General features: G+C 48.2%; 1 protein-coding gene across 4 annotated transcripts in view; it reads right to left on the bottom strand.

The window, feature by feature from the left end:
- CLSTN2 (calsyntenin 2) overlaps positions 1–15,770 on the bottom strand; it is a 593,109-nt gene that overhangs the window by 37,046 nt on the left and 540,293 nt on the right. For all 4 annotated transcript variants that reach the window (XR_012071294.1, XM_031677155.2, XM_072958352.1 and 1 more), the window contains exon 9: positions 1,312–1,474. Coding sequence is in view for 3 of the 4 variants with exons in the window: in XM_031677155.2 (XP_031533015.2) it covers positions 1,312–1,474 (163 nt within the window). In the remaining variant the exon portion in view is untranslated. The remainder of the gene's footprint in view (positions 1–1,311; positions 1,475–15,770) is intronic.

Here is a 15,770-nt window from a genome sequence, read left to right as displayed (position 1 = left end):
GAGGGCCATCACTCTTGCACAGCTGTGTTCGGTGATTAATGATTCCTGTGCAACCTTGGAGTCCGTGCCTTGCTACACTAATTAGTTTCATAGACTCTCGCCAGATGACACGGTCTTCCTTTCCTGATATCTATCCTGAAGAATTCTGCAATCCTGAGGAAGCTCTCATCAAGTTCTACTGAAATGTTTGATAAACTTTTTACTATTGTGTGACTTACGTCAGACTTCATGTAGGTGATTTCTGCTCAAAAATACACTCTCTTCTGTTGCCCCACACCTGCTTTACTTTCTTCCTGGGTTCTGCGTCCCCAGTGCTCCCACGGCTGCACTATAGGCACTCCTTTCCATCTTCTCTTGCATGGAGCTGCCCAGAACACTTTCTTTATCCCAACCCAGAGGGGTCCGTGTCTCCCCTAGTTTACCCTTCAGTCCGCTGGTCCTTTGCAGGCATATTCTTCTAGCCTACCTCTCCCCTCAGCCCCCTGTGGTGAATGGTCAAGGTCACAGATCTTACTAACTTCCAAGGAATCCATCAACACGAGGTTGGGTCATCTCAAAGTGTGAATCTGCTTATTCGGGGAGCATTTTACTTCCCCTCTGCTCTCTCCTTGGTACTTCAAAGCACCCCAGCCATTAGGGGAGCAAAAACAAAGATGCGAACAGATCTGAGTGGGGGAACAGAAAGATTATATGCATACTCAGAGAGCTTGCTTTCCCTGTTTCCAAAGAGGTCATTAGTCTGGGTCTGGGGACTGGAGGAGAAGCAGCAGCAGAGGAAATGAGATGGGAGCAGAAGCCTTTGAGTGAAAAGGCAATGAGGAGCCTCTGTCCCTGAGGAGCAGGGAAGGGGCTCAGAGCTGAGCCAAATTTGAGAGTGGCCTCCTGTGGCCTGGAGCCTATGGACAATCCACCCTCCATAGCCCACATTTTTGTGAGCTCCCGGAACAGAGGGTTGCGGTTCTGAACAATTTGTTGGGGATAAAAGGAGATCCTTGGCTCCTGACCGGTGTGAGCAATCAGCTACATAAGTTAAATAAGGTCCCAGAACAATAAAAGGCATTAGCAACTCAGAGATAAACGTGAAATTGCTCATGTTGATCTAAAATAAAAATCTGGTCTCCAGCCAAGTGCGTAACTATTATGCAAGCTTAGTGCCTGGATTAGTCCTTGTTTTCATGTCTTGTTTTATTACTAAGGGCTAGCAAATTTTCTTGGCTGATCCTGTACGAATTGCTTTGCCCTTTTCTCTGTCAGTCCCTTTCATGGACTGTTCACAGGTGGGCCAGGGAGAAGGGCTCGACTTAGGGTTACCTTGCCAACAAGCGCCGACCGTCAGTTGCATGGCTATGTGAGATGGATGAATGGGCCAATCGTTAGTCACCAGGTATGGTTCATATGTTGCTCCATCCATGTATAAGGTAACCACAGGAAACTCCACATTGATGACATAGTAATGCCATTCTTTGTCACAAATCTAGTGAAAAGAAAGAGAAGCAATACTTAAAATTGAATAGGCAATGAAATACCAAACAGACTTTTCTAATTATGAAAGGGAGGAGACATTTGGGGGTCAAAAATTTTTATCGCAAAGAACTCAATGAACATAATGGTTGATGGGCACTGAGGTTATAGCAGCTCACATGAAACATGATGGGGCAAACCAGCAGGTAGAGGAACACCTGAGAATCTGATCATTAGGCAAATATTTGACTAAGGACAGATTATCTTGGTCCCATAATTACCAGCTGTCTAGGCTGGCAAGTGCTTGGTGGACAGGTGGGAACGTCAGCTTAAATTTGCTCTGTAGGAAAATTTTCTTAGTTCTTTAATAGAGAAACAGTTAAATTGAAATGGTTTCTCTAAGTTTGGGGAGAGATGGAGCTATGAAAAGAAAGATGCTAGTTTGAAAGGAGAAATGATAAAGATAAAGAAGAGGAGGAGGAAAGGAAAGAGAAAGAAGCAAAAGGGAAAGATGAAAAAAAGTTGGAGTGAGAAGGGAGTAAGAGGGAAAGCATGAAGATGGGAAGGGGAAGAAGGATGAGGTTCAGAGGAGTAGGAACCCCCAGTTCTTTTGTCTCTATATTAAGCTTGTCCCAGGACCTGCTGTGGTCTCAAGCTCCCTTCAACTCAAGCCAAATCAATTCTGAGAGACACAGTCATCCCAAGAGGACTCATCTTCATCCCTCCTTGGAGTCCCTGGGGAGGCAGACGAGGACCACAAATGGGTCCTCCTGGCTGGACTCAGTGAAGAGCACTCTTACACTCGTGTTCCCTCACAACTTTGCACCTAAGATTACTAGTCTTGGACCTGGGAACTAAAATCTAACCTTAATGGATGGAGACATTGGGGCCAGGATAAAGTCACAATTTCTGACCTCAAGATACTGAACTCCCATGGCATTATCCAAAATAGAAGCCAATATGGTACATCTTGGGAGAGGAAATGGGAAACATAAAAGGTGGCAAGGCTGGAGAACAGCTCCCCCTCTCTCCGATCCCCTAAGCAAGTGTCTTGGATGTCACGTGAGACACTCTCTCCTCCAGACTCCCCCTCCCTCAAATCCCACTGCACCCTGCGGCATCCACCTCAGACACGTCTCTCATCTGTGTCCTCTGGTCTCCACTGCCCCCACCCTGTGTGGCAGCGGAGACAGATGAGTTCTGCATGCAGGTGACCCCAGGGTGAGGATATCAGAGCCCTCCCAACAGCCCACTCAGGATTCAATGTGCTGTTTCTCATGAATAGGTAACACCAACGGGATGCTAAATGAGCTTTTCCCTTTCATTTTGGAGTAAGATTTTTTCCCCTTAATGTTCTTTTTATATTGTCCCGTCTCATGTCTCAGAAAATTGCTCCTTTTGAAGCCCATTAACCTGATAAAGCCTGATGAATATTTTTGGGGCCCTTGGAAGGTAAGCAGGAGGGGTCAAGGCAAATGTCTCCAGAATCCAGTTACACTCCTCTGAGTGGACAGCTCAGTGCCTGTTACATCTCACTAGAGGTCCTAACCTGACTTACACCCCCTCTTGCTCGATGCCTGAGACTGGATGCTGGGCTGGGTGCTGGCTCTTGGGATGGGTCTGTGATCCAGGTGAGGCTGGCCAGGGGTGTAGGTGTGGAATAAAGGAAGAGCTGGAGACAGAGTCCAGGGGTCACTAAGGAGAAGAGTGGGGAACTGAGGAGAGTTTTGAATGGGGAAGCATCCAATCTAAGGAGCCCCAGTGCACCCTGGACTTGGGGTTTCTAATCAGGGATGGCCAGTCAGAACAATCCGGGGATATTCTCTGAGACATCAGGAAACCTCTGGCCGGTCCCAGGATGGAGAGGGAGCGGGTGACAGTGCCATGACCCTGTTCACACCCTAGGTCTTTTGAAACATAGACAGAGCATGAGAGTCAACTAAGCAGCACCAGGGGCTCCCCCGTCCAGACCGCCATCCCCACCCTTCCAGGGGCCATCCTCTCTGGCCTGACTGCCAGGCTGAATCCATGTGCTGGCTGACTCTCCAGCCCTCCACGTCTGCCAAAGCCGGATGGTCCTCTGTTTTGCTTTCTTTCACAACACTTACAGCATTTTTGGACAATACAAAACAGTTCCAAGGAAGAAGAAAAATCAGTCCATAACTCAGCAGAAGCAGCAACCCCTGTCAATGTTACAGTCTTTCCGGGAGCATCCTCCCCCCCAGCCCCCAGCTTTCCTGAGGCCTGCTCCACAAACAGCAGCCCCTGTGATGTGCTGCACAAAAACAGTGACACTGAACACTAAGCCTTGGTTTCTGTTCCTGTTTTTCAATTTCCCATTTCATCCCAAGCATATCCAAGGCTTCAGGCAGCCTCAAAGTATATGCCTATAAGAACTTTTCAACATTTTTGGAAAATGGAATTTTTCTATTTACAGCATCGCTAATAAACATCCTGTGAAACTACAGTTGGGAAAGGTCTATTTGGATTACACTGTACATACGACTTAAAAGTCTGCTTGTTTCACTTAACATCAGCATTCAAATGCCTTTACCAACTTCATTGTAGATGGCTGTACAATATGGATACACTATACTATACTGTATATTATAATTAATTATTACCAGGCACTAATTGTGCACCAGCAATTATAACTGACACTGTGATGAATTTCTTTTTGCATAAATATTTATCTGCATTTCTGATTGTATCCTAGGAAGAGATTCCTAGAGTGGAATTATCGGGTCAAAGGCTGGAGGTATTTTGAAAGCTCCTGACACATTTTGTCAAATTTTTTCCTGCAATAGTTTGTTCTTATTTATACCCCTGCCTGCAGAGCGGGAGAGTGCTTGCGCACTATACCCCTACTACATTGAGTATTAAAAAAAAAAAGAAAAGAAAAGAAAAGAAAAAGGAAATCCTGGCAATTTGAAAGGGGAATACATTTTGCCTATTTTAATCTGGGTCACAAAAGATGGTAAGGTGTACATTTTCCGAGGTCAGAAGGCAGGGCCTTCTGGGAGCGGGGAGCAGCCTGGGCTGACTCAGAGGTGGAAAAGATGGGGAGCTTCCCCAGAGAGCTTTAACAGGGCATCCAAACCGGCTTTCAGCCGAGACTAGGCTTAAGCCTGCAGATTTCTCACACCCAGAAATCTATGAAGCAGCTGAAGGAAATGCCTAATTAGGGTTTCATAAATGCGGATCTATGGCCAGGAAGAGCCCCACAGTAGCCCTTGGCTACAACTGCGGGGACAAACTGTAATTGAGAAATGATCAAGCCAGGAGGCAGCAAAAATAAATGTGTCAAGGCAATGGCTCCCCAATGAAGGAAGGAAATTAGGCAAAGTGACCTTTCCTGGGGAGAAAGAGGAACTTTAATTCCTGGCCGTTGGTGAATCACTGGGGCGCCCAGCTGGCATCAGGCCTGTCCAATGCTACCCCAGAGACGATGCCCAAGGCCTCAGCTGGACTGAAGATGCTTTGCCCTCTGGAAACCTGCAGGTGTGTTCCCAACGGGGCTGCCACAGCTGCCATTTGGTTGGCGAGTGAATCAGAGACAGAGGCCTAGGGACCAATGTTGAAGGAGAGTTGGGAGCAGGGACAATGCCAAGGAGGTCTGAGTTGGGAGCAGGCTGGGGAAGGAGTCAGGAGCTAGGGAAGCCTCCCACGAGGGTACAGGAGAAGATCAGGCTGCCCACGAATTGGTCCATATGTCCTGTAGAGGGCCACCCTGGATGTTCTGAGCTGGTGTTCCCAGGACATTTTTGAATGCAGTTATGCAGTGTGACATACATTTACCTATGAACCAACGTGCTAGGGAGCATGCTGGGAGCTGCACAGGATGAAGAACTTATCAGATATGTGCTTTGCCTTCAAGATTTTCAATCCAAAGTGTGGTTGGGGGAGGGGTTAGGTATCAATGTAGAAGACTTGAATGCACTGGGAACTGAGGTAAGTCTTACAGACCAGGCGCAAAGCACTGTGAGATCCCAGGGAGTGGGGAGCTGACTTCGGATGGGAGAAGGGGGTTTTTTGAGTGGGTAGAACTGTTAAGAGTTCATTAGGAATGGGTAGCAAGGAAAACATTTCAGGCAAGTGGAGTTGAAACCTTTTATTCTTTCATTCATCTGTCCTTTTCACGGCCAAGGAAGGTCCTAGGTTTGGGGCAAACGGAGAGTCCCTCATTCACTCACTCCTACAGACATGTACCAAACGCACACCCTGTTTTGTGAACGAAAGAAAGCATCTGCCCTCGTGGAGCTTCCAGTCCAGACACAGAATCAACAGAAAGGCTCATAGCAGGTTGTGACTCACGCCCACAGACCTGTGCCAGGCACCAGGTGATGCGGTGGAGGAGGGCAGAGTGTCTGATTGCACTGGGAGGAGGGAAGGAAAAAAGACACCGCACTGGGAGGGGCCGTGGTGGTTTGGGGAAGGTAAGGAGAGGGAGATGAGGCTGTGAGGATAGTTTGGAATGGAGGTCCGGAGGCCTGAGGGCTTGGATAGCCTTTCTTCTGTGGGCAGCATGAGGTATGGGCATTTGGGGGCTGGAGGAGGGTGGTAGCCATAGCAACCACCCGTCATGAAAAATGCTTCTCAATTTTAAAGCAGCTTTTCCTATTCCTTATACTGTTTAATCCGCACTGCAACCCTATAAAGCAGGAGGGCCAGTTCTGTCTTAGGCACCTCTAGAAAAGGGAAAGAGATACTGTGGTTGCTAATCTCAAGGAGTTTATACTGGGAGTTAGGTGTACCACCCCCTACTCCCCACGGTGAGCTTCCACGCTCGGCCTCTTGTCTTTCCATCCCACACACAACCAGTGGCTCAGATTCACACGCTCACTGCCAAATCAGGATCCTGAGCAGACACGGGTCTCCTGAGTGATGGCTTCACAGGTCGGATGGCCCCTGAATGGCCCACTAAGTGTTCTACAGACGCTTCAAACTCATCACATCCAGGATTGAGCTCTATGCCCCCCAACTCCTGCCTCACTTGTTCCCTTGCCTGTGTTTCCTGCCTTAGCAAATGCTCCCTCCTCCGATCTGCCTGCTGTCCAAGCCGGGACACAAGGCATCGCTTTAGACTTCCTCCCCCTTTCCATCCCTCCAGCTAAATTACAGCCACGTCCTGATGATGCAATGCTGCTGCTCTCATCCACTCTCCCCTCACTCCTACTCACAATGTTACAATACGGACCAGAGAAGGGAAAGACTGAGAAATGTGTCTGGGACAGGTTATTGTAAGACGGAAAACATTTCAGCAGGGGAGAGGTTCCAATGTATCAGGGGAAGGGTGAGAAAGCCCTGGTATGAGTGTGGGTCGGACAGGGAGGGGCTGCCCTGGGGCTGAGATGGCCACAGAAGGCAGTGGGCAGGGCAGCCAAGGCGGGGGCGGAGGGCGTCCATGCAAGCGGAGCCTAGGTCACAGCTTGGGTGGTCACACCTGCTTTAGGAATTTCTGGGGACTCATATTCTGGACTTTGGTAAAAATAATTAAAGCCCCCTAAACCTTAACGCCTTCATTTGTAGAGTGAAGACAGTCATAGTATCTGCATCATAGGGTTATTGTGTGACTCGAGATAAAACAAAGCATCTACGATGCTTAGAGCAGATTTTCAGCCTGAGCAGTTATGGAAACTCCTTTCCTTTTCCAAAGACATTGAGATGCTGCATAAAAACAATCACAAAACAGAACAAAAGTAAGAGAGCTAGAAAGGCCCAGCCTATCAGCCGTGGTTTCAAAGCCCATGGGAGGAATGACTCAGAGAAAACTCAAGCTGGCATGTCTGCATAAAGCCTGGGACTATTTGAAGCCTGGGCTCTGGGACCCCTGCCACCACTGACCTAGGAATGCAGGGAGGAAGCCAGCCTGCCACTCTGGAGCAAGTGCCCCTGAGGTGTTACATCCCCAAGCCTGCTCTGAGCACATGCATGGGCTCCGAATCCACAGCCCACATGGGGTGGAAATCCAGAACTCAGATGCTATCTTAAAATGGCATCGGCCTTCAGCAAAGACATACTCCAAACCTCTGGACAGAGATGTGCCCATAGCCTGGGGTCCGAGCAGGACAATCCCTGCCAGAGGTGAGCTCAGCGTGAAAACTTACAAAAGGAAGAGGAAACCATCCTTTGCGTGTGTGAGGAAAAGCAGACAAGACACACCATTGAACCCACATTCCAGGAACCAGAGGAAAGGGAGCAATTGGGAGGGGGAGGCAAGTTTGACAAAGAACCAACTAGAAATTCCAGACGTAAAAGACATAAAGTAAAAATAAACCAAGAAAGCTGACAAGAGAGTTAATGAATTGGAAGAGAGAAGAGGTTAGAGCAAAATGAAACATCTTATAAAGCAGCTACTGAGACAGATGGGTTCCATGCACGAAGGAAGGGTGTATATTCCAACCAACATCCGGTCAGATGTGCGTGGCCAGAGGCGAGGCTGGAGAGAGGAGGCTGGGATCCTGAGACATTCGTACCCCACGCTTAGGAGTCTTGCTTTAGTGCCTTCTGTTCTAGAAAGCCATTCTTTACTTCAACAGCTTTCTCACGTGTTAAATTCAGGTAACAGTGGATACAGAGACCTACATAAGCCCCTGCCCACAGGACATATCAGGAGGGAAGGTCAAAACAACTCTGTTCCCTGAAATCGAGAGCTATTGAACCAGGGAGGTTAAAACCATGCAAATCAGGGTCAGGCCGCCGGACTTGCATAGGCCCTTTGGCCTCAGGCCACTGTTTCAGAACGTTTGAAAGAGAAGTTTTGGTTAGGGCCAAAATCCACCTCATGCCACAACAAAGATGCCAGTCTTATTTGCAAATCGATTGAAGATCTCCCCGGGCGATTGTCGGCACTTCTGAACTGGCCGGGAGAAGCACGGTGTGTTTTCCGCGGAAGGTGGTTATGACAGCTCAGAAAGCACCCGCTGGGCCTTCTGTCAAAAAGCGATTGCTGACTCAGGGAGCGCAGCACAGGGGAGCAGGAAACATGAAAGGCAGCCTGTGTCAGAGGGGCCTCCCCCTTTTGCAATTTGGTTGAGGAACATTTGGGCAGATCCTCCAAACCAGCCTGGAAAACCGTCCTTGCCTTTTGTGCTTGGAGAGTGTAAATCAAGAATTGCTAACCATAGTTGGTTTTCTATGTCTGTGGGTCTGTTTTTGGTTTGTATATAGAACTGGTACCTTTTTTTTTTAAGATTCGCCTATGGTTACCAAAGGGGAAAGCGTGGGGAGGTATAAAGTAGGGGTTGGGGATTATCAGACACAAGTTACTATATATAAAATAGATACACAGCAAGGACCTACTGTAGCACAGGGAGCTATATTCAACTTCCTGTAATAACATATAATAGAAAAGAATCTGAGAAGGGAAAAAATATATGTATGCATATGTATAACTGAATCACTTTGCTCTATACCTGAAACTAACATTATATATCAACTATGCTTCAATAAAAAATTTATTAAAAAAAAGAGAATTGCTTGCATTTAAGATTTAAACTCATCCGTGGGAAGAGAAACACACCTTTATTATGCACTGATGATCTGCCTGGTACCCTGGCACCATGCTATATGGTTTTTGCCTTTGGAATCAGCTTACTGGACCAGCTGGTTTCTTCTTTGCCACCGCCCTCCTGCATGACACCCTGGGAAGATCACTTAACTTCTAGGGCTTCCTGACAATCTCATTTTCATGTATGAAGAAGTCTATCCAGGCCAAAGCCCAGCCTGGGGCTGATCTTCAAATTCTGCAGATTTGGGGGCTGACACAGGAGCTAGCGATTAGGGCAGGAAAACCTGTTCTCAATGAAGTGGGGACTGCACAGCAGTGAGGAAGAGGGGTGGGACCAGCCAGTGGAGATGAGGCCCCTCATTAACCATCACAGGGGAAAATGTCCTCCTTAGATTTCTTCCCAACTGAGCTTTCTAGAACGCTGTCCTGCAAAAGGTACCATGAAAAATGGCGTCCAGGGACAAGAATGCTTTGGCAAAGCCTCATTTCACACAGTAAAACAGATTCTCTTAGCAGGATGACTCAGAGCAGCGCTTCTCCACATGCAGTCCCTGGACCAATAGCATCAGCATCACCAAGTGTTATAAATGGAATGTCTGTATCCCCTCGAGAATCACATGTGGAAGGCCTAACCCGTGATGTGATGGTGTTTGCAGGAGACACCTCTGGGAGATAATTAGGTTTAGATGAGGTTATGAGGGTGGGGCCTCCACGGTAGGATAAGTGTCCTTATTAGAAAAGGGAGAAAGACCAGAGCCCCCTCCTTTTCTCTCCGCCCTGAGAAGACACAGGGAGAGGGCAGCCACCTGCAGCGCAGGCCGTGGGCCTTCACCAGGACCAGATCTGTAGGCACCTTGATCTTGGGCTTCCTAGCCTCCAGAACTGTGAGAAAATAAGCACCTGTTGTTGAAACCGCTGGTCTACAGTATTTTGTTACAGCAGCCTGAGCTAAGACACTTAGGAACTTGTTAGACATGCAGATTCTTGGGCTCCACCCCAGACTCACTGAACAGAAACAGGGAGTGGGACCTGGCAGCCTGTGTTTTAACAGGCCCTCCAGGTGATTTGGACAAGTGAAGTCTGAAAACCTCTTGCTCAGAGAACTTAATATGCTAATGTGGGGAGAGAAGAGCCAGGTTGTCAAAATTTCTGACCGTGTTTATTTTGTTTTCTTGTAAGGCACCTATGAACATCACTTGGAACAAAAAAATCTCAGATGACACATGCTGTGAGATTCATTCAGTTCATTCAACACATGTTGATGGAGTGCCCACTATGCCCCAGACGCTTCCTAGGTATTGGGAACATGAGAGTGAATAAAACAGGAAGATTTCCAGTGTCTTCCCACTGTCCACCATATGCCACTGCCTCACCCCACCCCCCACGTCCCCCCTCCCTCCCACCTCTCCCGAAGCTCCCCCTCCTCTGATCACACGTTCCTCCAGCACCCCGCCTTGAGTACTAGACTCCCTTGCCCCCCAAAACAAAAAGCCCTTAAGCTTTTTCCCTCCTCTCCATTTTTTCTTTTTTTTTGCTTTCAGGACGTGCCATGGAATTCATCTGCAGATAACTTCCTCCTGATTTTCCTGAACAGCTGACATCTGTCAGGGACCCAGGGGTGCAGACTGGAGCCTTGGAGGCACGGCCTGCTTGTTGTAGGTTGTAAGCACTGTGTCCAGAGCGAGTTTCATATTTTCGCAGGCTGGGAAGCACATGTCTTCCATTTGACAATTAGGAAAGAGACAATTTCTCCTCTGGGGTTCTTCCCCTGATCACAGTCGACTGCCCAAAGACCAAGCAGACTGCTCGGCTCGAGAAAGGAGCTGTCTTGAAAGCGAGTCACTTTAGGAGGGGCTTGAGGTGGTTAGAGGCCTGTCCTGTGAGTGTGACCCCTTCCCACGGAAGACTTCGAGTTTCTCAAGGTTCAGTATAAGGGAAAGGATGGCCGCTTCACAATTAGCATTTTCAGACTGAATGAAAGAATGAATGAAGGAATGAATGAATGATGACAGTGAAGGCCAGCAACAGTGGGAATGGTTCCTCTAGAAAAGGGGGACATAAATCCGGCTCTGCAAGCTGCAGCAGGCTGGTGGGGATGAGGCCATATCTGGGTCAAATCCTTGAAATTCTGGGGACCTCTCCAGGCTGGCAGTCCAAGAGGAAGGGTTGAGAAGGTCCAGTGGACATGGAGGATTCTGGATAGAAGATGGGAGCCCTATGGGATGAAGGAAGGAGGGTGGAGGTCATCGGATATGGGTGAGTCCAAGTAAGAGCCTGGCCAGAAAAGGGCCCATGCCTTTTGTGAGGCCTCCCACTGGCCTCTGGCTTCAACGTCCATCCTGGGGACATCGCACCTCCTAGCAGTCCCAGTGGGAGGCAGCGGCTTTGCAGTGAGCCAGCTCAGGGGAAGTTTCTGCTCTGCCCTCTTACCTGGACTGGGACCTGCAGCAAGTTTCTTAGACTTGCTGTGTGTCAGTTTCTTCATCTGTACAACGCACAGAACACTTGTGTCACAGGAAGATTTGATTATTTATTCCATGGAAATTTATTGATAGTAATTATGGGTCAGGCATGATGCTAGGTGTGGAGTGTATAAAGTGAGCAAAAATAGACCCAGTTCCTTCCCTAGGAAAAGGAAATGCTCACATAAATAAATGCAGCATTATATCTGAGAGAAATACCACGAAGGGGACTTACAAGATGCCATATTGTTGCTGGAACTCGGGGCCAGCTGGCTGCTCAAAAGCCAGTACAAAGAGAGGCATGTGTAGGTAGAAAAGAAACTTTGCTTTATTCTAGAGGCTGGCATCCAGAGTGGGCAGGGGGAGGGCAGACTCCTGTCCAAAGACCAACTCCCTCTCCCCTGACAATCAGGGCCAAGAGCCTTTAAAGGGGAGTTTCAGGGACGTACAGGTGGAGGGAGGGGGCTCCACGCAGAATGGCACAGTCAGCTCTGACCATCATCTTGAAGTTAGTCACGTGGTGTCTGATCAGCATCATCTTGGTTAACCTTGGTTCAGTGCAGTTAATCTTCAGTTCCAGGGTCAGTTTGTTCCATCTCTCTGAGGCCAGTTCTCAGAATTGTGGCAGCTTATGCCATGGCTGCGGTCTCGTCTCATGTAGTTAAGTTCTTCCACCTGCTGGGGGTTTCAGTGTCGACAAGACAGCTCAAAGGCTCAGAATAGTGTCTATAGCCCGTGAGGAGGAACTAAAGGTCCCTGACTTTGTTTAATGGCTAAACTATTATCATTCTTTTTTGTTTGATTGTTTCCCTTTGTTTCTGTATCTTCTTATTTCTCTGATTAAACTTCTTCTTCGACTCAAGTTTTTCTATAGACAAAAAGCAGGTGGAGGACATGGCATTGAGGGGTTGGGGTGTCTGTGCTGCAAAGGCCCCGTAGGGTCTGGGTTTTGTTCCATTTCAATATGAGCCCATAATTGGGAGGTTTGCCTGGTCATGGAGATTGGACTTGATGGTGAAGGAAAGGAGGCAGGTGAGGGGGCCCGTGGGGATAAGGACATGAAGGCAGAGGGAGTGGCACAGGCAGTGGCCCTGTGGCTGGGGCTCAGAGCGGGAGGAGAGGGCGTGTGAAGCGGTGGCCAGAGAACCTGGCGAAGCAGCCGCTGTGGAAGCGTCCGTCTCTGCCCTTCCCCCAACACATCCTCAGGTTGCCCCAAACTCCTTGCCCCCACATTAGCCTCCCTGTCTCCTCACTCTGGGCTCTGTGCTGCCCCAAATCCGTGGGGATGCCCATTCCTCACCAAGCGCCCACTAGTCAGCCCCACCTCAAGAGGGGTTACAGCAAGTTCAAGGCCAAGGCTCTGCAGCCAGGCTGATTGGGCTGCTTTCTGGCTATGTGAGAGCACAGGGCGACAGGCAAGTCACATGCCCTCTGTGTGCCTCAGGGTCTTCGTCTATAAAACAGAAATGATAGCAATAATAACCACTTCATCAGTGAGTACCTCGCTTATGTGACTTAGTACATATAAAACACTTGGAACAGCACCTTAAAAAAAGTCGGTGTCACTATTGGTGTTTGCCTGCCCCTCATTACCCTCAGCTGCTTCCACTGCTCCTCGCATGAGCTCTCTGCCCTCCCCACACTCGGTCCAGGACGTGCCCAAAAGTCCTTGTGCTGCCTTGCCCCCCACCCCGCCACCTGGGCTACTCTGTGCCAGCCCACAGCATCCCCGCCCTCCTCCACCCTCCCAAGTCCCCCTCAACACTCAAGGCACATCTGTCATTCCACATTTTCTTGTAGCTGCATTAAAAAAACTAAAAGAGAAAAAAGAGAATGAACTTTAATAATAGGCTCTGTTTAATCAGATATATCCATTCATCATTGCAACATGTACTCAATATTAAAACTTAGCAAGATATTTTATGTTCTACTTTTCTTACTAAGCCTTTGGCATTCATTGTGTATGTTGTACTAAGAGCATATTTCAGTTCAGACAAGCCATGTTTCAAGCACTCCACCATCACAGATGGCTGGTGGCTACGCCCGTTGGTCAGGCCAGCCATTGATTCTGAGATCCGTGAGGGCAAGGACCACAGGTGTCTCCATGTGCACCGTAGATTCTTGGCAAATGCAGACTGCATAAGTGAAAGTAGGGATGGATGGGTGAACAGTTGTCATGCTCTACAAAGCCCTGTCTGCTCTCCCCTGAGTCCTCTTCCTCTGGTACTAGGCATACAACCTTTCAGCCATGACCCATGGGTACCGAATCCTGGTTACCAAGTGCCCAGCAACCTTTCCAAAGAGAAGGTGAGGAATGCACTTACATGACCTGGAGGCCCAGAGAGCACCGTAAGGAGGGATGTGCGAAGGAGAGACAGGTGGTGAAGATTCAAGGAAGACAGGCCACAGTCTAGGGAGCCCTCAGCCCCCTGCCTTCAGGCAGAGGAGACATAGGCAGAAGGAGGGAGGTGTCTCCCAACAGGGCTCTCAGTCTCTTAGGGACTCGGCAGGAGAAGCAAGGATTGGCAGGAGGAATGGAGGGAGGGAGTACTTTGGGGCAAAAATGTTTCTTTCTCTGCTTAATTTCTCCTCTTGCTACTTATCAGCAGATAAACAGCTGTGAGCTGTCCCACATCACTCTCTCCAGCCTCAGGAAGGCTGACATTTGGGGGCAGTTGCAGAAGAGTGGGTGGGAGGGTCCCCTGGAGCCTTCAACCAGCCTTCGGGTCCAGAGAGCACCGGGGACTCGTTCAAGGTGAAACAGCCTGTTAATAGCAGGGCTGGAGCAAGAACTCCTGTTTCCTGGTGCTTTTGGATGTTATCTCTCGGCAAAGATGAGGATCGTAGGCTCTTTGAAGAGGACCCTAATATACAGGCTGCCGAGACACAGCTAACTCTTCAGTCATGTATTTGAAGAAAATTAATTTTTCATTCTGCCAGTATTCTTATTGAGACTAGCTATCTGTAAATACACAGTCTGACTCCCCCTTGCAAGTTTTTTTTTAAAAAAGGTGGAACCTCAGGGGATATCTTTAGAGAAGTAGAATTATAATTTAGTTGACCTATATCTTGGTGCTGGTGAATAAATCGCCCTTGAATGATTCAAATAATAAGTTTGGCCCTCTTTGGAAAATTGAGCTGACCACGGATGGAAGTGGTTAAGTGTTTCCATCTCCAAACACAGAGCAAATGCCAGAGCTTCTTGCATCTCATATCTCGCAGGGTTGTCCCCAGGTGTTGTGGGAGCAGCAACTTGGGTTAACCAACTTTTGATATTGTAGTGATTGCTTTTACCAAATCATATTCTCACCTTTATGTAAAAACATAAGAAATGTATAATCAAAACCAGTGCTTTCTATATCTGTCATTATACTGCCACTTCAAAGAAAAACGTCTAAGAGCATAAGACACTAAACTCTCAATCCCTGCCACCACCTTATCTATGGAACTGAGCTCAGTTGCCTTGAAGCTGCTTTGCTAGCAGGAATCTGCTACGAACTGTCTCCTTGCTGTAAAAAGCAGAGATATGCTTTGCTCGCTTTGCTTAGTTCGAGGTCATAGACTCAGGGCTGCTTGTGCTCATGTAAAACCATAACTCGTCCCCTGCCCTAACCGGCAGGACATGCTTCACTCATCAGGTGCAGGTGGATGGTGTAGGCTGCTCTTGCTCACAGAAGACTGTGACTTAGCCCTTAGCTGGGGACAGTTGGGCTGCTTCACATGCTTAGACGACTTCTGATCATTGTATGGAGACTTTGTGGTGGTCTGGGTTTTCATTATCAATTATTCGGAACACTGTAACCTTGCTCATGATTGTTTGAGGTTTAAAATAACCATCTGTACTATCAATATTGTAACCTTCTCTCTAAGTATAAATTAAGATTATAATGTTTCTGTTTTTCACGAACTGAAACTGCTGACCTGCATCCCTGCACGTATACCATGCCCCTTACTCATTTCAGTGACATATTTCACTTTGACTCTTTGTTTGACTCTTCTCAATAAATACAGGAGCTTTGGAGGAGCTCGGGGAGTCAGTCTTTGGCTCCCTCTCACTCTCTTGACCTAATAAAGTCTTGAATAATCTCGTTCTGCTGTGCTGGGACTTTTGTTGGACAAAACCCACAACGACCAGAACCCACAGGTACTGGCTCCATAAACAAGGCACTGTGTGGCTAACCTGTCTTGCCTTCCACCACGTGCCCGCCTGCTGAGTGTCAGTGGTGCAGCTGAGACGAGTGTGCCTTCCACATGGAGCGGCTGGGTCTCGGCACAGACCCTCCGCCACGCGGGCTCCCCACACTGACCTTGCTCTGGTGGCATTCGCAGTGCCTGAT

The sequence above is a fragment of the Vicugna pacos genome, chromosome 1 (genome assembly GCF_048564905.1).
Source record: "Vicugna pacos chromosome 1, VicPac4, whole genome shotgun sequence".
NCBI classification, from domain to species: domain Eukaryota; kingdom Metazoa; phylum Chordata; class Mammalia; order Artiodactyla; family Camelidae; genus Vicugna; species Vicugna pacos.
This window is presented reverse-complemented; position numbering and strand designations above follow the sequence as displayed.